The sequence below is a fragment of the Emydura macquarii genome, unplaced genomic scaffold (genome assembly GCF_026122565.2).
Source record: "Emydura macquarii macquarii isolate MOO-44397 ecotype Brisbane River unplaced genomic scaffold, CSIRO-AGI_Emac_v2 contig_3108, whole genome shotgun sequence".
NCBI classification, from domain to species: domain Eukaryota; kingdom Metazoa; phylum Chordata; order Testudines; family Chelidae; genus Emydura; species Emydura macquarii.
In genome coordinates, this window is record NW_027133245.1 from 205,028 (window position 1) to 227,785 (window position 22,758).

Consider the following 22,758-nt stretch of genomic DNA (forward strand, 5'->3'; position numbering starts at 1 on the left):
AGTCTTGTGGAAGGGGAGAAGCGGTAGATGTGATATATCTTGACTTTAGTAAGGTTTTTGATACTGTCTCACCTGACCCTCTCATAAACAAACTAGGGAAATACAACCTAGATGGAAATATTACAAGGTGGGTGCATAACTGGTTGGAAAACCATTCCCAGAGCATAGTTATTAGTGGTTCACAGTCAAGTTGGACGGGCATATCAAGTGGGGTCTCAGAGGTATCAGTTCTGGGTCTGGGTCTGTTCAATAACTTCATCAGTGATTTAGATAATGGCATAGAGAGTAAATTTGTAACGTTTGTGGGTAATAACAAACTGGAATGGCTTGCAAGTGCTTTGGAGAATAGGATTAAAATTCAAAATGATCTGGACAAACTGGAGAAATGGTCTGGAGTAAATAGGATGCAATTCAATAAGGACAAATGAAAAGTATTCCACTTAAGAAAGAACAATTAGTTGCACACATACAAAATGGGAAATGACTCTCTAGGAAGGAGTACTGCCAAAAGAGATCTGGGGGTCATAGTGGATCACAAGCTAAATATGAGTCAACAGTGTAGTACTGCTGCAAAAAAAGCAAACGTCATTCTGGGATGTATTAGCAAGGAGTGTTGTAAGCAAGACACAAGTAATTCTTCTGCTCTACTCTGTATTGATATGGCCTCAACTGGAGTATTGTGTCCAGTTCTGGATGCCACATTTCAGGAAAGATGTGGACAAATTGGAGAAAGTCCAGAGAAGAGCAACAAAATTGATTAAAAGGTCTAGCAAACATGATCTATTAGAGAAGATTGAAAAAATTGGGTTTGTTTAGTCTGGAGAGGAGAAGACTGAGGGTGGACATAACAGTTTTCTAGTACATAAAAGGTTGTTACAAGGACAAGGGAGAAAAATTATTCTCATTAACCTCTGAGGATAGGACAAGAAGCAATGGGCTTAAATTGCACCAAGGACGGTTTAGGTCGGACATTAGGAAAAACTTCCCAACTGTCAGGATAGTTAAGAACTGCAATAAATTTGCCTAGGGAAGTTATGGACTCTGTCTAACCTGCTCTTAAAAATATCCAATGACAAACACCTGTCAGGGATGATCTAGATAATACTTAGTCCTGCCTTGAGTGCAGGGGACTGAACTAGAAGACCTCTCAAGGTCCCTTCCAGTCCTACAATTCTGTGATTCTTGTTTGTGTGGCTTGAGTTTCCTATTTAGTCAGCACCACATTCTGATAAATATAAGCCAAATATGTTTCTGGGCAATCATAACTAGTCAATTATTAAACGGTTTGCATTTGTGTTGCTTAGGGTCATATATTGATCGAGATGTTACCATTGCCATATTAGAAGATGACGAATTGGCTCTGGACGTTGAAGATCTACTGAGCTTTTCTTATCAGGTGGCAAAGGGCATGAGCTTCCTTGCTTCCAAAAATGTAAGTTGTGAATTTAGGTGACAGGCAGTCTCTGAAGACTTTTTGGTTTTCTTCATCTATTGACATTTTAAAACATGACTATTCCACCTGTTGAGTAATCTTTTTAACAATCACTTCAAATTAAGGGGGTTCTGCTGTATCCTGAAGACTTGATTAGTCTATTTCTTTGTGTAACTCTAGTCCTGCATTTTACCAGCTGAGAGTTTTGCACTCAAAAGTGCTAGTCTGCTCAGAATGAATTTTCTCTGGACTTCACTCAAATAAAGAAATCTCGAGGCTACCTCTGGCTGTACAACGCTCAAAATGCAGCAGAATTGCTGCATTTCCACTGCTGAGTGCATTGGGAATTGGAAAACCCCTTCAGTGCACCATGGAACGAGCAATGCTATGGCTCTGTGCCCAAAAGCATGAAGGGAAGGATGGGCCCAAGGAGTTACAAGGGTGTGTGCACTGTATCCACAAACTTTACTTATTCAAAACTTTGTATGTATGGAGAAAGTGGGAGCAGCAAATCCTTTACTGCTCCTACTCCCCGCACCCTACAGTTTGAGTTGAGGATTTTGGTCTATATCTTTTCCTTTGTCTCCTGGAGCACATAGCCAGTTTAACAAAAACTCTATCTGGGCTTCAGTACCATTGGATCCCACACAAGCCCTGAAGAATTAATCTTTCAGGACTTTTATAGTGTGGAAACTAGATAGAATTTATGAATGAATCTGATCATGCGGAAATTCCTCCAGAAAGAGAATAAAATCATGAATGTTTTAGATGGCTTATTCTCTGTGACATCCGTAAACAGTTTACAAACTGAAGAGAAGCCGGAAGACAGCTGAAGAGAGGTCTATATATATCTATATATATATATATATATATATATATTCAAAATTAAACCCTGGTCAATTTGATACTTTTAAACCATAGAACACCTTCTTAAACAAGTGGATCATTATAGGATGGGAATTTTCAAAGTTTTGGTTTCACATATGGGATAGTTTTTTGTTGTCTACTGAATAGAAGTATCTTTGTAAATTAAAAAAAAAAGTTAAAATAAACCTAGAGACCCACAATTTGTTTTCATTTGGACATATTCAGTGTGCTATGTGGTTTCTAAAGGTTTCACAGGAAAAGTTATGGAATATCAGAAAGGGTTCTGTACCAAAATGAAACCTTAAATTTAGAGTTATTAGTAACGTCCCTACAGTTGTAATTTGATTTTTACTTTTTAAAAACAATTTGGCAATAAATGTGAAAAGTAACAAAATCCAGGGGCATTATGTTGTACAGTGTACTTTGGATCCACTGTAAAAACAAATTTATGTGATTTTTAACCCCTTCCTCTCCCCCAAACAACGCTACATTAGCTGTGGGGTATTCAGAAATACAAATGTTGGCCTAATTCAGCTCCTGTTGAAGCCAATGGTAAAACTTTAGCAGAAGTATAGAATGTTGAGTGCTATTTATGAACATCCCATCCTAAAAGCACATTGCTTCAATTTACACCTTAATCAGCTTTAACTCAGCCCCTTTGTGTTAAACACATTAGGATGTCATTTTTAATACTTTTCCATAGGACCATGCCTCATTCACTGCGCAGGATGGACTGTGCTCATTGAAGAAAGCAGCCGCTCATTATTTCTTTTTATCCTCCTCTTTGAATGTCCGCATGAACCATTCATTGTGCACCATTCTGAAACAAGCAATGAATGAGGATTCTTTATAGGCATTTCTGCTATGCTTATCACTGCTGTTTTTGTATGTATTGCAAACATTATTGACTTTAACCTTCCAACAACCTTAGGTGGTTGGGAAGTAATATTATGGCAATTTTACAGTGCCAAGATTAAGGTACAACAATGAGCCAGTGGAGAGGCAAGGATAGAATTCAGCTCTCCATTATTATTTATCTAACCACCAAGTTCAGATAGTCTTCCTATGCACTGCCCCACCAGTGCCATTTCCCCAGTGGCAGGCTGAGGAACCCAGGTTTGCCCTCTACTCCGAGTTCTAGCCTAGGGACCCTAAAACATTCAGCTGTCCTCAGTCAGAGCACAGTGCTTCAATCACAAGACCATTCTTTTTGGGCCAGTGGACCACACCAATTCTGTCAGAATGAGGGAGAAATGTTTTGGATCCCAGTCCATTTTATCACCTTACTGCTGTAGCAGGGCTACTCACGTGTGAAGTTACACACATGCTTAAACACTTTGCTGTGTGAATAAGGTAGGAGTGCCAGAGGAAAAAATAGTACAGCAGCATGTACTATTAATTAAAAATAGTTTGTCATAATGCATGCATCCAAGAGTGCAAGGTAAGGTTGCTCAGGCAACCTTAAATTGTCAGTTCCTGATTTTTTTGATTGTTTCATTTGCAATCTTAATGTTATTTTTAAGTAGCTTTTAGTATGAAATTTGACACGTTTTGTTTTAAAGAGAAAAATAAAGGTAATTCACTATGTTCAGCTATTTGCTAGACAGCGGAGTCCTGTACAGCACATACAGTCAATGAGACAGGAAACTTTAAATCATTCAATGCATTCATTTCTATATTATATGGAAGAAGACAGAACTTTTAGAGCTGCCTTCTTCCACATGTGCCCTCACCAACTGGTGACACAGAAACAGGACTTCTTCCAACTCTTAAATCCTTTAGAATGTGTCCTCAGAAAGCATAGAGGAGGTGTCCTGCCTTCTTCCACATTACTGACGGCGGTACATATGGAAGGAGGCATGACTCCTACCAAACCCACCCATATCTCCATTGCTTATGCACAGATATGCTTGTTGCTGGAAGATGATAAATTTTGTTATTTAATATAAGGTAGTGTTAAATAACTCTAAGTCTCTCTTAAAAATGGGAATTAGGTTCTTAAGTAACATAAGTGCTTTTGACATTTTTACCCTTTATTTTTGCCTAATTTCTAGTTTCCATCACCCTTCCCCGGGGTTATGAAAACTGTTTTAAAAAAAATTGTGATTTTTTTTTTCCTTAGAAACAAACTGCATTTTTTCCCACTCTGACTGTGTTAGAAAATAGCCCAATCATTTTTTATGATACTTTCAGAAAAAAAATGATCTTTCTGGCTCAGAGCAAGTACACTGAACTTCAGCTGAAAGTGTAAAACTCTGAGACAGTTATAAGGAACTGAAAATGGAAATGCTTAGGCTACCTTAACTATAGGCAGCAGTACATGCACTACTTCCTGTATGTTTCAGTAAAGCTATCATGCTATAAAATTTGATAGCCAAGTAAGCTTTTTAAACCCAAACACTTTGACTTTGTTTGCACTATATATTATGTATAGTTAAATAAATGCATATTCAAGAATATTCAAACCCAATCAGGAATTCTGCATCAGCAGTGAAAAGTACTGAAGATACTACAAAAAATATTCCTGTTTGCTTGTTTTATTATTTTAGTGCATTCATAGGGATCTGGCGGCAAGAAACATTCTTCTCACTCATGGTCGAATAACAAAAATTTGTGACTTTGGCCTTGCTAGAGATATCAAGAATGACTCAAATTATGTGGTCAAAGGAAATGTAAGTACTTAACCAAGAAGCATCCTAAATTGTCTTACTTGCCAAAGCAATCCTTTTCTAAGGTTCAATTATTTTTAAATCCTTTAAACTTGGTGGTGCTGTATTTATTTGGTTAATTATTGAAATAAGTATTCTTACAAAAATGTTCTAAAAATCAGGTGTTATGGTGTTTGCTTTGTTATAAATATGCAGATAACAGAAATTGTATTCTAAATGTGAGATATTATTGAGTAGGACATAGTGAGAATCAGAAATGGGCTTGATTTTCATTGGTTCCATAGTCTGAGGTTAGCAAAGAAACTGACTTTACTTAGTAAATATAACACATAACCTGTAACTTGCAGTTGTAGATCAAATCTAACCCAGATACATAAGGATTGGAGTGAGATGTGACATTCTGGACCAAAAGAGAAAAATCTGAATGCTTCTATGCAGACTATTCTCAATTACATTAAGACCCCTTTACACCAGATCTTAAAGTGAATGCAAATAGCCCACTTTAAGTTCCTTTTTAACTGCCAGAGCTGATAAAGGGTCCTTAGTGTAAATGAAAATCAGACTCATATGAGAACAAACTATAAGAGCTTGCTAAGATCTTTCTTTAAGATTCTCTGTCCAAAGAAAGTCTGAATCTCAAATGTTGTCCAGGGCTTTTTCATTATGTTCTGTAGCCATACCAATATATATCTATTTATGTCACTTCAAATACATGTGACCGCCAGCTATCTCCAAAAATACCCATTTATATTTGTTCAGTTGATTTAAAAAAAAAAATTAAGACCTGTGTTCAACAAAATGAATCTCAGATTCTTCCTGATTATTCCACAAGCAGAAATTTGCCTCCATTCACTAGCTATAAATTCATCACTCCCCACAAGAAGCAATCCCGGAGAACAAATGACTCTGGCAGAATAAGCTGAAGATACAAAAATTCAGGCTCTGGCAAGCTGAGAAGGGTAGAAAATTCCCCAGTCCCTCTCTCACTGAAACTGCCTGTTCCTCGTGATTAAATCCAATGGGTGATAGCTTAGGTGCCTCAGATAGCCTCTCTTTTGTGTGACACCACAGCAGTTCAGGCTATCTTGGAGGTAGCCAGAACGCAACCATTTAAAGCTGAAGTGAAGAAGACTGCATTTGTCAGCTGGTTTTGGAGATTTGCCCCAGCCATGTGTGCTGTTCCCAAAGTTCAGTAGAGGGTACAATTGAAGTCAGAGAAGGAATTCAGCAAAGCAGCAAGGCTGGGTTGGTAAAATAGCGACTGAATGCTGCTCAGTGGCATTTATAAAGAAACTGAAGTGAGAGGCCAGGTTTAATTTTCAGTGTTGAGTCAGGATTTGCTGGATCACCCATGCATCAAGGGTTATTAAGTGCAGGCAGCAGCTTGTCAGGTGGGTAGTAAGTAATTACATTTCACTTGTCTAGACTATGCTTTTGGTTGCCCTGAGCTGCCTAACAATAGGATTTTTCTTCATCTGAGAAGGTTAGAGAAGGATAGGAAGCAGCTGCTAGGGGAGAGGGGAAGCTGGGGTAGCTGTGGGAGGGGCTTCTCTAGTTGTGTCTGGCGTGATCTTAAACCCAGCTGCAGCTATAGGAGCACTGAGGCTCTGGACAATGGGGGCAGCCACTTCTGCTATGTGTAGCTGCAGGATGAGTGAAAAGTCAAAAATAATTCTACTATCTAACTATTGCTGCTATATATTTCATTCAGTAACCTAATAACTCAACATTGCCCATCCACTCCAACCGCATGTTTTTAAATCGTCACCTGTAATGCTAGGCGGTTGATGGAAAAATATTGCCCTTTCTTCTCCCTTCTGATTTTCCTCTCTTCCTCTTAAGTCCTTTCCCTACTTCCTGCTTCCCTTCCCTACGGGACATCAAGGCTCTCCTAGACAGAGTAGCTGTAAATATATTTTGGCATACATTGTTTTAAAATTGATTTAGAAGGAAAGGGCTGGGATTCTCCCTTTGCAATACAAATATTTTGGGGACAGCAGAAAGAAGGTCAAAGGAATGAGAGGGAAGAAAGGAAATGCATCAAGAGATTTTAAACACTCTTTTGTAACCATTTCCTTTTCAGCATTTCTCATTTACGAGTGGGGTGTGTGTGTGTGTGTGTGTGTTAGATGATAAAGCAGTTGTCTTTGTTGTCTACTTGAAAAATTAGAGGGTGTCTGAGCAGTGTAAGCATAATAACGAATCCAAATAAAAAGAGATGCATATTCAAAGTCTGATTATTTTAAACAACCATACTATGTTTATACAAATCTTTGCACTCCGATTGGCTTTCATCTATTTTAAATCAGATATAGAGAGTCACACACTGTATAGAAAAACCACCATGTAACAGTTATGCAGATCAGACCCTTAAACTAATCAGAGTGCAAGGAACTATATATATGTACAAAGCCTGTACAGTGCTGGAAATGTACAGCATCTCTGCACTCTGACTTGCAGAGAGAATGCCACTTCAATAACAATATATCAAAAGATAAGTATTGGTTATATAATAGTACACTTGATATTACATTTTCTTACTTGCTTGTCTAATTTTTTTTCACCTTCACCCTCAACCCCTGCAAAGGCTCGGCTTCCTGTGAAGTGGATGGCACCTGAGAGTATTTTCAACTGTGTTTACACCTTCGAGAGCGACGTCTGGTCTTATGGCATATTGCTTTGGGAACTGTTTTCTTTAGGTAAGATATTTACTGATCCAATGTGTACTTTGTATATTATCTGGAGTTTATTCCTGATTTTAAAATGGCATTGATCAATTAAATATTGTATCCACAGGAAGCAGCCCGTACCCTGGAATGCCTGTGGACTCCAAGTTTTATAAAATGATTAAGGAAGGATATAGAATGTTTAGTCCAGAATGTGCACCAGTTGAACTGTAAGAAACAATCTATCTCTACTAATCAGCCACTAATTTTGAAACAAAGGAAGTAAAATTTCCAGATATGGGCTAAATGTACCTTTATAATGTTGCCTTTGTTTTCTCTTCAAATTTTCCACAGCTGAACTAGCTTTAATTGTATAACACATGCATACTGGGATCCTTTTATGGTCTAATAGCTCTGTCATGAAAGATATTCTAAGTTACACTAATAATGATAATACACAGAGCACTCTAAACTGTTTCAGTTGAGGTAAACTGGTTAAATTGCAACTTGTGCAGTTCCTGTAGTTGTGTTCTAATTCCTGATTGGAATAAGATGGTCCAAGCAGCTCTTTTACTACCCAGTCCCACTTCAGTGTTTTTCAAATTCTCAATATCAGATTCATTATCTTTAAATATGTAATCGTCATGCTATAACAGCTCCTTACCTAGAACTTCTATTACTGTCAAAGGGAGTTCTGCCAACAGAATCTCGGCAGTATTGGGTCCTTAGTATTCATAGGCAATGGGGCTAGTGATACTATTTCTAGTCTTATAAAATTTGTTTAAACAGTTTTACTTAGTTTTGTGTTCTGAAATTTTGGGTTGAGATGTTATTGTTACATGTATGTAACTTCAATCTATTTTATAGCCCATACAAATAATAATGAAATTTTAATACAGAAATTTTTTCTTGCTGAAATTCACAGTCAATATTTAAATTAACATATTTGCAGGTATGAAATAATGAAGAGTTGCTGGGATGCTGATCCTGTACAGAGACCAACATTTAAGCAAATTGTACAGTTAATTGAGCAGCAGCTTTCAGATAATGCAAACCATGTAAGTATGAGCTTCCATATGGATCTTCAATCTTTAATATTAAATTTCTCAAAAACATGTATGGTTTAAATCAGACTCTTAAGAGAGCAAAAAGCTTACCGGCCTTTTTCTTTAAGTACTTTTGCACTATAGATTTTGCCTGCTAGGATGATTTTCACACTTACCCTTCACTCTCCTTCGCTGTCCCATTCCTGCGCAAACAGTAGGTCCATACTAACTTTTGAAAATTGTGTGTCTGCATAAAATGAAATAAATACAGGTTACAGAGCATGTTTTTAATATTTTGCAAGTTTTTGAAAACGTACATGTTGTGGTGCTATAGATGTTATAAATATGGTCATAACTCTTGATATCTTCATATCTTAAAACATAGACTAATCTATTTAGATGGAATCTCATAAATATGGATGCATCAGTCAGGAATGTAGCTTTTTCTTTTGCTTAAAAGGCTAAGTGATATACATTCTGGACAAAAGATTTGATCTTTCTTTACTTTGCAATCTTTCTGCTCTGTTATTTTATCAGTGAGACTTATGCTCCTAAATGCCTACGTCACTTTTGAAAATGAGATTTAGGCTCCTAAATCAGTTAGGTGTTGCAGAGCTGAGTGAAGCAACACCTAAAGACCTTTAAAAATCTGAGCCATGGTGCCTACCACGTTGGAAAGTAGGTACTGACAAACTTACATCTTGCTGCATTTGATTCTCTTCAGGCCATATCCTAGTAATACCCTTTGTGGGTGGATAAGTGGACAAAAGTGCTTAAAGAAGAAATTATGCTGTTTCAGAGACAGAGATCCCACCCTGTGAGAAATGCTTTACAGATCTGCACTTAAGGATCATATGGCCATATATGGGGTTCAAACTTGCTTCTGGGGTTAAAAATAAAGGTTCTGTATAAATTCTAGGTGTCTTGCTTTGACCCAAACTTAAGTGGCTCCCCAATCATTTGCAAAATGAGGAAACTGAAAACTACAGGGATTCAATAGCTTTCTTTAATATGTTTTTGGCAAGCAACAAGGGTTACTGAAATAAAAGCAAAAATGTGAGGAAAAGTATCAATTAGGTTATTGGAGGGATTTTCAAAGATTCAGATTGAAATATTTCAAAGATTTCTGTTTAAAATCATCTTCCCTAGAATCATTTTCCCTAAAAGACAAAATCTCCTATCTTTTTTTAATAACTGAGTTTCAGAATCTGATCCATTTTAGAGAACAGTTAAATCCAAGCACTGTTAAATTCCCCTTCATGAGATAATTTAATTTCCCAAGGAAACAAATTAGCTGGATAGGTGTTACCAGGGCACAATGTAAAACAAGGCAACGAATAGCAAAGGTGTATTCTGCTTTAAGAAGGGAGCACTCAGTGAAATATTGACAATACTGTCTGTCTTCTCCAGGCTTACTCAAACTTTTCAGCCAGTCAAGGAAATGCTGAAGATCACTCCGTGAGGATTAATTCTGTAGGCAGCAGTGCTTCATCCACTCAACCCCTTTTGGTACGCGAAGATGCTTGAAAAAGAAGATGGACATCTGGAAAACTGGCAGCCCAGATGGATTAGGCACTCTTATTCTGCTGGGGGCAAGAGAGAGTAGACATTAATGATTTAATTACTTTTCTCACTACCAGGGTAGTCTGAACGTTGCTATAATAATGTCCTTTATCACATACCGTTACACGTAAACTTAGTTCATCCACCACAGAAACAGCCACCTTTGCATTGTTGACTGAAGCTGTATATATTTTGCTATTATTGTATGTATTTGCAGTAGGGAGTCATATAAACAAAAATCTAAAACTTAAAGCTGCGTCTGGAGCTAGATAAATACAAACCAAACCAACTCCGTCTCTAGATCTGTGCCTGGAAAGCTAATAGTCATTTTATGATTGCTTGGTTGTTGGGGTTTTTTGCTACATTTGGGGAATAAATAAATAAATACAAATATCTGCTTGCAAGCGGTCAGGCCTAAAACCCATACAAATGTCACAAGCAGGTGTTCTGAATTGGATGCCAAAAGCAGAAGGTATCAAGTGGACATGGAGAGGGGTAGGAGCGAACAGAGTGACACCTCCTTCCCCGCCACCACCAAGTACCTTAGACTGTGCAGCCACTTGACCCCTGGAGGACTCTGCAATTAGGGAAGGCTTTCCAGACACCTGGGGGAAGGAGAGCATTGTGGAGCTTCTCTCCGAATCCCCCGTGTCCCAGCACATGCTTCACATAATTTTTGTTCCAAGGAAAGAGTGTGTGGGGTTGCAGGGTGGAAGGGCAGAAGTACATGCATGGCAAATATTTATATCTTAAAATGGACAAAACATGTGAAAGCGAATAATCTCTATCCATAGCTGTAGTAGTTTGACCTGGGTACAGAGGAGACGTTTATAGTAGGATTCACATACTGTAAGGACAGGCAGTTAATTTTTCACCTTATTTTTTAAAAAGAGCACAGTCAAATAATTCTTCTTTCCAGAGGGTCCCTTATGTTCAGACCCAAGTATAAATTTCCCACAGATGGGCCCACGTACCGCAACCTGGGAAGGGCTTAATTCTCAATCATTTCATCTTTCCAGATGAACATTATGTGAGATAAAATTAATAAGAGGAAAAGATTATTAATTGGGAAACATTGGATTTTAATGTAGCAGAACACAAAATATAGCTTCAGCCTTATTTTACAGGCATGTAGACGTTGGGTTAGTGTATGTTTTTTAAAAATACCAGCCCTGAACTCAAGACTCTGCTTAAGTGTCTGAAACAATCTTTTTTGCAGCAGAAATACTGCTAGTTCTTTTCTTCCTGTGTTCCTATCAGGTATAAATCAGCAAAAGCATTGAAAGAAGCATGTAGGAGACAGTTCTAAAGTACCTATTTATTTACAATGAGCATGCACTTAAGCACTCTGTTATTTATACTTAACATACCAGTCTCGTTATTTGAGTTTACATTTACTTTTTATGTGTAACTAACTTCCCAAAAGCAAGATAACTGTAAATGCACACACTGGTATTATAATTTTAATACCACTTGTTTTCATACTTTATTTTGTATAACTATGTATTTGGTTTATAGTTATGGAAGATTGTCAATCTTAAAATAGCCATTTGCACTGGACCTACCTTTGCCGTTGCACCTTTCTAAAGTTAGCCAATTGTTTGGGGGCACTCTTATGCATATCATACTTGTTGTTGAGCATCTTGTTTCAATGCTATGAAAATTCTTTTGTAGCATGCTGGCTTTCACAGCTATTGTAGACAGACTAGTTGTTCTAATTGTAGATGTCTCGGTACTTCACAGGCACTTAGCTGAAAGAGATTTTGGTCTCAAATATTCTTGAAATTTATATTTTTATAATTTGCGTTTTTTTTTTAACTTAGTTTGCAGTGGCTTGATGTTTTAAATGGTCTTACGCGTTGTTTTTTGTAAATATGGAAATGTAGCAATAATGTCTTTTTGACTATTCTCAGTCTTTGAGTCTCAAAAATATTTTTATATATATATATATATATGCAAAAACTGTATGTATAAATAATGTAAGTGTTGGATAGTTTATGAAACACTTTTGGATATGTTGTCCAGTTGTAGAATTGCAATTCTAAAGAGTTCAAATAAAAATGTAAATACATATTCCTATGCTACTGATGTGTAATATCTTAAGATGTAATATTTTCTTTACTTATAAATCTTAATGAACTCTTGGCTGGATGCAAAACCACAATATCTGGATCCACAGAGGCAAAGTTTGGAATTCTGAAGTAGTTTTGAAAATTTGTATCATGTCTAAGGTTAAGATTCTGTCATGGGTATTTTTAGTAAAAGTCATGGACAGGTTATGGGCAATAAATAAAAATTCACGGGAGCCCGTGACCTGTCTGTGACTTTATTAAAAATAATGTGGGCAGGGCTGGGGGAAGACTGCCATGACTAAATTGGGCTGGGTCAGTCCCTGAGACTGAAGCAGCCCTGGTGGCTGGAGCAACGGCTGGAGTTAGGTCAGTCCCCAGGACTGGACCAGCTGCCAGTGCTGAGTCAGTTCCTGAAGCTGGGTCAACAGCCAGGACTGGAGCAGTCCCTTCAGCTGGAGCAGTGGTTGAAGCTGGAGCAGCCCCCACAGCTAGAGCAGAGGTCAGGGTTGGGGGTCAGTCCCCAGCATCGGAACAGCTGCCGGAGCTGGGTCAGTCCCCAGGGCCAGACATCTCCCAAAGCTGGACCATCGGTCTTGGAGCAGCCGCCAGTGGTCAGCCTTCAGTGATGGGACTTGGACTATTAGCCCACCTGGGTATTTTTAGTAAAAGCAAGGGACAAGTTGCGGGCTTCTGTGAACTTTTTGTTTATCGCCACAACCTATCTGTGACTTTTATTAAAAATACCCATGACAAAATCTTAACCTTAGTCATGGTCTATAGAACTAGCAGTACCTCTGTGACTCATCTGGTCTCCGAGTGCACCCCCACTGGTGCCAGCCCTCAGACCTTTACTGCTCTTGGGAAGGAATTCTGCAATTCATCCACTCTTAGACTGGGCTCTGGGCAGCAGTGCCCTGTGTATCAACCGTGCTTACCCAGTAGGTCTGACTGGGTTTGGACTCTCTTCAGGAATCTGTGACCGAGGGTGAATATAGTGACCAGACAAACTTCTTAAAGTTTTGTTTATTTTTAACGGTAGAAACAAAGCATTTAGAGAGAGAGCGAGAGAGGATTTTAAAGCAGTCTGCGCATGTCTATGCTACCTAAAGTCCTGCCATCCTGTGAAGGTGACTTAGGTAGGCCTAGTTTTTTCTGACACCCCAGTGACTCCTGTGTCAGTCTGCTCCCTGACTAACTCCCCTGAACAACTACCCTTTCTTGTGAGTGTCCCTTTTTAAATTGCTCTAGTCCTTTTGGTCTTCTGCTCATCAAAACCAGTTCTATAGCTAGGAGATTGTACCTTTTGGATCCAGCCAGGACTCTATCTTCAAAGCTAGTAGTTTGGGTATTGTCTCAACACTTAAATGGTTACCAAGAGGTATCCCAAGCCATTGTTTCCCTGCTGATTTGTTTTTCCTGCCAACCCTCCTACTAAACTAAACCAACATGTTTATGCAGTAAACATCCCAATAACCGGATCAAGGTACAATATTTATAAATTGTTACAAAGCACCTTCAATTCTGTTACAGGGGTAATTCACATATTTCTGGGCTTAATGTATCATTAACTTGTATTTTTCAAAAAAAGCCTGAAATATTGTGTTAAGGCTCTTTGTCAAACATAGCAAATCAGCTAGATTATGTTCATAGACTGTAGTCTGCAGCATTTACCACCTCTTGTTCATGGTCATATGAACCAGTTCTCTTTCCACAGGGGCCTGAATAACTTTCCTGTGTCAGATACAGCAATTGCTTACATGGAAAGTAATATTAGGAAAGTGTTTATTGTGTTTTTTGTCTATCATTTAATGTGACTGGAAATAAGGAGGAGGAGCCAGCACCATGTGACCAACTTTCAGATTCTCACTTGTAACATTCATTTGGCCGGAAGCATGGAAAATACCATCTGCTACTCAACATGAGGACTGACCCGTCAACCTTCTTCCCTACTAATTAGAGAGAACAAAATGACTATAGCTTGCATGGAAGGTAACAAGAATGAAAGACCCTGAAAGTGTTATAGTATGTATGGAAGCACTGAGCAGTATTCTACATGTGCATCCATAATACCAGCCATATGACCGCCAATCTAGTCATAGAAAGGAGAGAGAATTTAGTACTGACTGAGGGATAGTAAAAGCCTTAAGCACTGAATCTGTACAGAAAAACACTACTCTCTAGTGGAAGGGAGAGGATTGATGAAGGACAAGTACTGGTGATCAAGTGTAGTGAGAAACTACCTCTGAGTTTTATAGAGAGCTCTCAATAGGGGAAGAAATATTCAAAATTCAGGGATAAAAGGCAGTTCAGCTAAACCATATGTCCTGAATGTTAAAAATCACCTAGTGCTAGTATCCCTAAGCACCAATTAACTAGCTCCATTAACTGAATACTATTTTATATTAATCAGGCAAAACAAGACTAATCTGCTTGCAAGATCTATCAGCCAAGTGTAGATTCTCTCAAGTTTTCCAGTTATGGTCTCATTTTTTCCCCCCACTGTGAAATATGGGCCCTTAGTAAATGTAGACCTTTGCAGCTAATGATCACGGAGTGATTCTGCCCAGGACAACAGATCATACAGTGCTCCTCAGGAATTAAATGTTCTTAATCACTCTAGAGAATGTGCAATTATTTGAATGTTAGCAATAGTTGCAATAGTGTACGGGACTCTGCTAATTGGTTAAATCCAGTGTACTGTCACGTTGCCAAGATGCGGATACAGTCTCTCTCCATATATTTATTTATTTATGATAGTAAAAGTCTTTGGAGTAGATTACAACATTTAACCCAGATACAGAAAGGAAACAAACAATCAAACAAAACCCCAAATGTTCCCAGTTATGTATCTATTTGAGACTTAGCAGCAGCAAGGACTTGCTGCACATGTATGGCTCTTGTGAGTTACACAAAAAGCTGTCCCAGTTGACCTGTGCTAAGGTAGTTCTCAGAGGTGGCCTCCTACTGAAAGAGAAGAATTGTAATTGGCATGTAGGTGATATTTTGGGATGGTCTCCTAAGAAGGGAGGCTGCCTAATAAGTTTGTTCTTTTGTACAGGTTTAACTGTATTAAAATACCTATCTTTATCCATTGGAATGCCACTGATAACAAATTATCAGCCTTCACTTATTTGAACTGGTTACTTGGGAACTGCATGGTAATGACACTAGCTAAGGCCTGATGCTTTCACTTGTTAGATGTCCTTTAGACCATCCTGAAAGCATGTTAAACGTCTCTGAAGAGGAGACTTCTGTAATAATACACAACTCAAAAAGATTTAAGAGTTGTATGCCCTAAATCTGCTATTGATCTGCAGCAGGTCTCTCCTATTGTGTTCAAAGAGAGTTTCACATTAAATTAACTGTAGTAGATGACCCCTCTTTTAGTTTGTTCAGTCCCTTTGTGCTGCCCAAGTAGAACACAGGGACTGGAAGCCAGATGTGTCTCCCCAACTAGTGATTCCTCTGGCTTAGGGACGTTTGCCTAGCCACCTCCCATATTACACTCTGCACCCAACACAGAAATTGTTGGGGTAAGAAAGGTTGTTGTGGAAGGGGTGACCAAAGTGAGCTGAGCTCTGTCTATTCCCAGCTAGTGGACAGCCCCTTGGGACATCTAAAGGAAAAACTAGAACTACAGAAAACATGAATTACCAAATGTAAGTATAACTGTTTTGGACTTTGGTGGGGTTTTTTCCCCATAAAAGTACTATTAATAAATCAAAGTCAGAGCTGAGCAAATACCGCTAAAATTTGTCTTCAATTTTAGGGGTTTTTTTTTAAAACAACTCTGGCTTTGAATGCTTGTAACCCTTTTGTGTTCACTTCCTGCAAATATTCTGGGGCCTGAGCTTAGCTCAGGAATGCTAAAACAGTCATCAAATAGTGGACTCTGAGATGCATAACTAAGAAACAACTCTGTGAAGTTTCCATTTGACTGACACACACACACACACATGTGTGTGTATATATATATATATATATATATATATATATATATATATAAATGCTCTTTGAAATTCACACTGTTGTTAAAGCAACGGCGCCCGGTCATGGAATGGGAACAATACCACACAGCGCAGGTAAGGATGGAGGCTCAGCACCTGACCCATGCACTTGCACAGACCCTCAGTGAAGTTGCTGGGGCTCCACATGAATTCAGGGATCCGCCCATGCGGTGTCTGTTGGTGGATGAGGGCCCAACTGCTCTCCATGATAAGTGTTTTATAGACAGACCCTTTTAACAATACAATTCTTTGGGCATCTGATTACTTTAATGGGGTGGCACCACACCCATTTGCCAGTGGTGAGTGTAGGCAAAGCTTTAGCCATACCGCTGAATTTCCTGGCTCAAAGAAAGCAAAGCACAATAGTTTTTTTTTCCACTGTGAACTATAAAGCGTTTTCTAATACAAAACAAGTCGCACAACATAACTGCTGAAGGGCCCTATCAGCAACAGACTCTAAATAGAGATATAGGTGAGCTTCTGATTGGCTAGGTTTAGGTACTATTCATATTCAGAGGCCCTAATATTCTGATGTTAGTTGGACTCCAGCTATTCAACTTTTACTGTGAATGCAGCTATCATTCAGTCCTACTGTTAGCCTGGGACTCTCCTGTTCATTTCCCTCCACTTCCAACAAACTTCAGGCGGGACTAGGGCCTCATGTTCTTGAAACCCTATTCTGCTGACATCTTGTGGCGCTAATCAGCTTCTCCCTCCCACAGCTTCAGTTTTGGGGAGGGTAGCCAGCCTTCTGTGTCTCCAGGCCATAAAAACAATTTCAGAGCAGCGGGCTGCCTACAGCGACAGATCAGGGAAGGCGCCGGTTCTTGTCGTTGCTGCCTCTGCAGAGCCCAGGGCTGGAAATTCCCCAGGTGGCACTATTCATAGTAACTAGGAGAACCCTGGGACTTGCCAACTAACATGAATTAATAGCCGCGCCTTCAATCTAGTTCCCTTTGTTGTTCAAATACATGAAAGTTTAAATGACAATTAAACTGCATTAATTACTTGATAGGCCATTCATAAATAATAAAGCTGAAAAAAAATGTTCTTTTCATTCATATGAATGTATATGAATGAATATATTCATATGAATATATATGAAAATATGAATGTACTTTTCTCTTACTCATGCCCCTTTTATGTTCTCTTAGCCGACGTGCACGTGAAAGAAGTCTACTGAAATCAGTGTTGATGGAAAGCCAATTTCAGACTTCTATGCATGAGGGTTGGCAGACGTCACATTTTTAAATTTGCCCATGTAGATTTTTCATGTTGGTGATGCTTGCAGGCTCTGCCAGTCATGAAACAGACACGTCATGTGATCTAACACAGCTTATGGTTTGAATATCCGCCATCAGATTGTACAGTAAATATAGGGTACTTCTACATGGCAGCAAAAAAAAAAAACCCAACAACAATCCTGGACAGTGAGTCTCAGAGCCCAGGTCAACTGACTCTGGCGTGCAGGACTCACACTACAGAGCTCAAAATAGCAGGGTAGACATTTGGGATCAGGGTGGAGCCCCAGCTCTGAGATCCACCCCACTCACTTGGTTTCAGAGCTGGGCCTCCAGCCCAAGCAGGAATGGCTACACAGCTATTTATAGCCCCGTGGTGTGGGCCCCGTGAGCCCGAGTCAGTTGACTCAGTCGCTGAGACTAGCTGTCACAGGCTTTCTCTTGCATTGCAGACATATCCTTACAAACATGCTCATGGAATAAATATGAGCAACAAATAAATCCGTGGAGATAGTGATCTAGTTGCAGCGAATCCAAAAGCAGAAACAAGAGACTACTGTATACTCCCAAATATCATGGGGGACATGGATTTCAGCTGGATAATCGGGAGTTTGGGTAATGCAGGGGTTCAGATGAACAGAAGTGTACTGTAATTTACCCAAATAAATTATTCATTGTGAATTATTCTCTCGGCTCGAATGAATGTGTTTTATTGTGTGACTATTGTAGCCAAAATATTTTGTGGTAACATATCAGTTTCAACTAAGTTTTCAGTTGGCGGGGGAGGAATGCAAGAGGAGCTCAGATTCTAGTCTATAGTCTGATGATTGGGGGTACTGACCTGGGATGTGGAAGACTTGTTCAAATCTTTGCTCTGCATGATTAAGAGTGAATCCAGATGAAAAAAATCTGCTGATTGAGGATTGAAACAGGGTCTTCCAAGTTCTAGGGTAGAGCCCCAACCACTAGGATATAAAATAAATCTTTTGGACTTTGGACACAAAACCAGACATTTCAGCACAATTCCATTTCCCTGAAACCATGCAAAAGGGTTTGTCTTTGTTCCCATGTGAAATCAAAACAAATTTTGAACCCTTGACAGTTGCTGCAAAACAGAATTGCCATCCTCTAGTCAGCTCTAGTGACTACGCAGTTAGGGACTTACATATGTTATGCATTAAAAATGCTCTAACAGTACCTTAGAAGTAATTAAGGTAAATAAGTGGCCCAGCAAATCAAGATGTATAAGGTGCAACAGAGAAATTATCTGTTCCCCTCTCACTCTACACCCTGACTTATGGTGTTGCATGTTATTCACCAGGTGTCTAACTAATGCATTATAATATATATTACAGCTAGTCAACATTTTTTTAATGAAAAAGGTTGTCAAAAACATGAAGAAAGTGAAATGCTTCATGTAAATGTTTAGATTTCCTCTAAATTTCTCATTTTTCATTAAAAAAATTAAATTAAAATTTCAGTATAATTTTTCATTTCTTTATTTTTATTTTTGTAAGTGTTGCAAAACACACACACACACACATTGCCATTCTAACTGTAGATTGGTGGCTGAGTTTTGTCACCTGTTGCCATGTGGTGTTCCATGACTGGATGAGTGTACCCATAATTACTTGAACAGTGTACTGGAGCTGGTATACTTGACTGGTGTGTCCCAGAGGGTAAATGGCTGCTGTGGTTGTGATGGTGCTTGGGACTTTGGGCTAGGGCAGGCAGGATACACTGCATGACCAATTATCTTCTTGGCGAGTTCAGGGGAAAATTCACCCTGATGTGGAAGGCCGGCAAAAGGCTTTGCACACCACATATGCTTCGACTAGGATCTGTGTCCTGGGGCTGTGGGTGTGGAGCCGTTCCTCCTCCACCTCAATCACTGGGGAGAGTGACTGGATTATGGACTAGATTCATGGACCATTGCAGTTTGCAATTCCTTAGCTGGGCTTTTCATTACACAGGGCTTCTGGGCAGGTCTTACATGTTCTGTGACTAACCATCTGCTAGCGGGGATCCCTAGATAGCCACCAATAGGGGCATGGACAAAGGGGGGCAAGCAGGGGCACTGCACCCCCCTCATATTTATTGGAGGCACAGAACTCCTCCAGCCCCAGGGTTGCGGTGGCGGGGAGGGAAGAGCGAGCTCCTGATGGGGCCAGGGTAGGGGAGAGGGACGAGTGAACTCCGGCTGGGGTGTAAAGAGGAAGGCAAGCTCCTCCTGGGGCTGCGGGGGATGAGCTCCTTGGGGGTGGGGCACAGAAATTTAAATCCCTTCGCACACGCCTGGCGGCCGGGCAATACAGCGGTCGGAAACAGTCCCATAATGCAGAACACAAACTTCCAGCCCTGCTAAGAGAGCGCAGCCACATTCCCTGCCCCCACACACCTGCGCCACAACCTCCTCTCACCCTTCTACTCTCCATGTTGGTTCTGTGGCGGGTGCTGGTGCCTGGAGGGTTTTTGGCGGGTGTGTGCCTGGAGCCTAGGGACAGCACACCCTTCCCTTCCCCTGCCCACTGAGGCACTGGCAACTAACCTCCAAATGCTGCCGAAGCTTATGCTTCCAATTCAGGGTTAAACTGTCAAAATTTTGAACGGATTCAGAATGTCGGCGTCTTTCATTCTGAACCAAAAATGTTGAGGCCGTGTTGAGAAGGAAGGTGCTGTGAAGGGGCACAGTGGAGAAGAGCTCTGCTATGCCAGTCCTTCCTTAGCCCTGAGCCTATCGAGGCCCCTATGGCAGTGGTGCAATTTAGAGCAGCTGCTCTGTGCTAGAGGAGCAATAATCAGGGAGTGATGACTGGTTTCCTGCCAATCCCACATCCTTTTTTCCTCTGGGCCTAGTGTTGCTCTGGTTCTGTAGAGAATCTAGCCCAATATGCTGCACATGGGCAGTGCATGTTGCACAGGGCTTTTCTCAAAGCTCATAAAATGGGAAGCTAGAGAAAACTCTGCTGCATCCTGTAGGGCTATGCAGCCAGCATTGTTGCAGAAGGAATAATGTACTGACAATTGCACATGCAGACCTGAATGTATCTTTGGTGCAATGTACTGGCCAGTCAGAGCTCAGGGGTGAACCATTCTTTGCAAACAGCACCCCACACCAAGTTGGTCGCTAAAAAAAAAAGGCACTAATCCTGTATCTTTTGTTTGGGTTTATCTAGGACAGCGGGAGTTAAACAAACTGCTTTGTTTGGCAGGTGGCTCTTGTTGACCTGCCAGTTAATCCTCTTGGTACCCTGCAGTTTTTAATTGCTGCTCTGTAAGGTTGCTTCACAAGTCTAGGATCGTGTGATGTGTGCTATATTTTTATTTTTCTGCTGAGTTTAAATAATATAATAGCCCCATAAGTAGGAAGGATACTGTTATTAGCCAAACTGCCCAGTGCCTTGCTCTAGCCAGCCGGGAAGCCTGGGCACTGAGTTTCTTCCTGTATTACAGATTTAGTAAGCATGTTTCTGCAGGGCAAGTACATTGATGATATCGGCAGCATATTTTCACAAAAGCCCTGTGGTGTTGTCCTAAACTGCATGTGGAACAAATCTTCCTTTAATCTGTTATGAACTATTGTAGCATTCATATGCATATGATAGTCATGTGCACTGATCACAACCATGGCACTTTTCTTTTTCGAAATAAAAGACTGAGCCCATTTACCTCCTCAAGACCAAACCACTGGCGTCAGTTGTGCATGTGTGCAGAGCCATATGATAGTGGTTTGGACCTGTTCTTATCATCCATTCAAAGCAACGAGTGTTTTAAAACTCCACTTCCGGAAGGGATGGAGGGGGAGGGGAGGAGGGAGCCTGAAGGAGAGCTATGTTTGTCAAGTTTACTGGGCAAAAATGATTTAAGACTAAATACCCTACACCTGCTTTATTACACACTGCTTCGTCTGGGATTATGAAAAGAGTGTGAGGGGCCCAATAGGACCTGAGGGTACTCTGCACCTTACAGGACTGGGCCCTTAATGAGGGAATTCTAAACTCTGAAGAAAAAAACATTATATTAGTTTGAAATAAAAGTTGAATTATGAAACCCACATTTAACATCATATTTTCATAGTTCAGAGGCAATTACATTAAATAAAACATCTAAGTAGTATGTAAAATATTTCACCTCATGAACAGGTAATATTCTTTGTCCTGATGTGTGCAAATACTGTATGTTAGGGTTGTGCTAGTATAGCTGGTGCAGAAAGTATGCAAAGAGTAACTAATCCTTGTTCTCTCCGCTACAAGATTCCTTTCACTTTGTCTAGCGTGAAGCCCTATTTTTCATGACTCCCTTGGCATGCAACAATACCTGATTGCCGGGGAGAATCAGAAGCTTTTTCTTGCCTTGCCTCCCTCCATTTTCTACAATGTGTGTATAAAAACGTCAAGTTCCACTACACATTTGAATTTTCCTAGTGTAACAGCAATAAAGATGTTATAGACTAGCATGGTCACCACTTTCACTGAACCAGTGTGATCATTATGGTGAGATGGCAAGCTAGCAAATTATAGTCTCTGAGTAAATTTAAGTCTAACCACAAGTGGCACCTTCAAATGTGGTTAAAACTGATCAGCAACATATTGTAAATAGAAGAAAATGTTTCTGCTCCTTAGTTTAGTGGGAACTTGAACAAAATCTGCTTTCTCTATGCCTAAAAGTTTTATTTTGAGCAAAAAACAGCCTCAAGTACTCACAATGGAATTCTCAGAAAATGATCTAAAAGCAACTGTCAGTCTTTGAAACATAGCACTCACGTACTAGGACGGTTCTTTCCCCAGATATGTATACTCTAGAGGGCTGCTGCTCTATACAGGGTTTTATATCATGTCCATCACCACAGTGCCTGAGAGTCCTCCTGCAGTGCAGTAAGCAACATGACAAGTCATGTGGTGTTAGTTCTTTCATCCTACCCCCAAAGGGAGAAGCATGTGTAGCGGAATGCCTTGTTTTTGTAGGTTTTTTTCTTTTATTTATTAAATAAATCTACCTGTTGCTATGTGTTTATATTGGAGAAGGCAGGGTCACAGAAATGCACCTTGCACGTGGAGTGAAAGGTGGTAAAGTTTGTGATGGTCCTTAGTTTCTAGAGGAGTTCATTCCACAGTCCAGGGCCACCATCTGAGAAGGTTCTGTCTCCCGCACAAATGAGCTTTACACTTATTGGTGAGAGTTCCATTGTGCCAGAG

General features: G+C 39.9%; 1 protein-coding gene across 2 annotated transcripts in view; it reads left to right on the plus strand.

The window, feature by feature from the left end:
• The window catches only part of KIT (KIT proto-oncogene, receptor tyrosine kinase), a 65,049-nt gene extending 52,733 nt beyond the window's left edge, over positions 1-12,316 (plus strand). Inside the window, exons 16-21 of one of the 2 annotated variants that reach the window (XM_067530541.1) lie at positions 1,305-1,432; positions 4,849-4,971; positions 7,556-7,667; positions 7,765-7,864; positions 8,587-8,692; positions 10,091-12,316. In XM_067530541.1, the coding sequence (XP_067386642.1) occupies positions 1,305-1,432; positions 4,849-4,971; positions 7,556-7,667; positions 7,765-7,864; positions 8,587-8,692; positions 10,091-10,207 (686 nt within the window). In that variant the 3' untranslated portion in view covers positions 10,208-12,316. The remainder of the gene's footprint in view (positions 1-1,304; positions 1,433-4,848; positions 4,972-7,555; positions 7,668-7,764; positions 7,865-8,586; positions 8,693-10,090) is intronic. The other variant, XM_067530542.1, reaches the window with a different exon arrangement.
• The last annotated feature ends 10,442 nt before the right edge of the window (positions 12,317-22,758 follow it).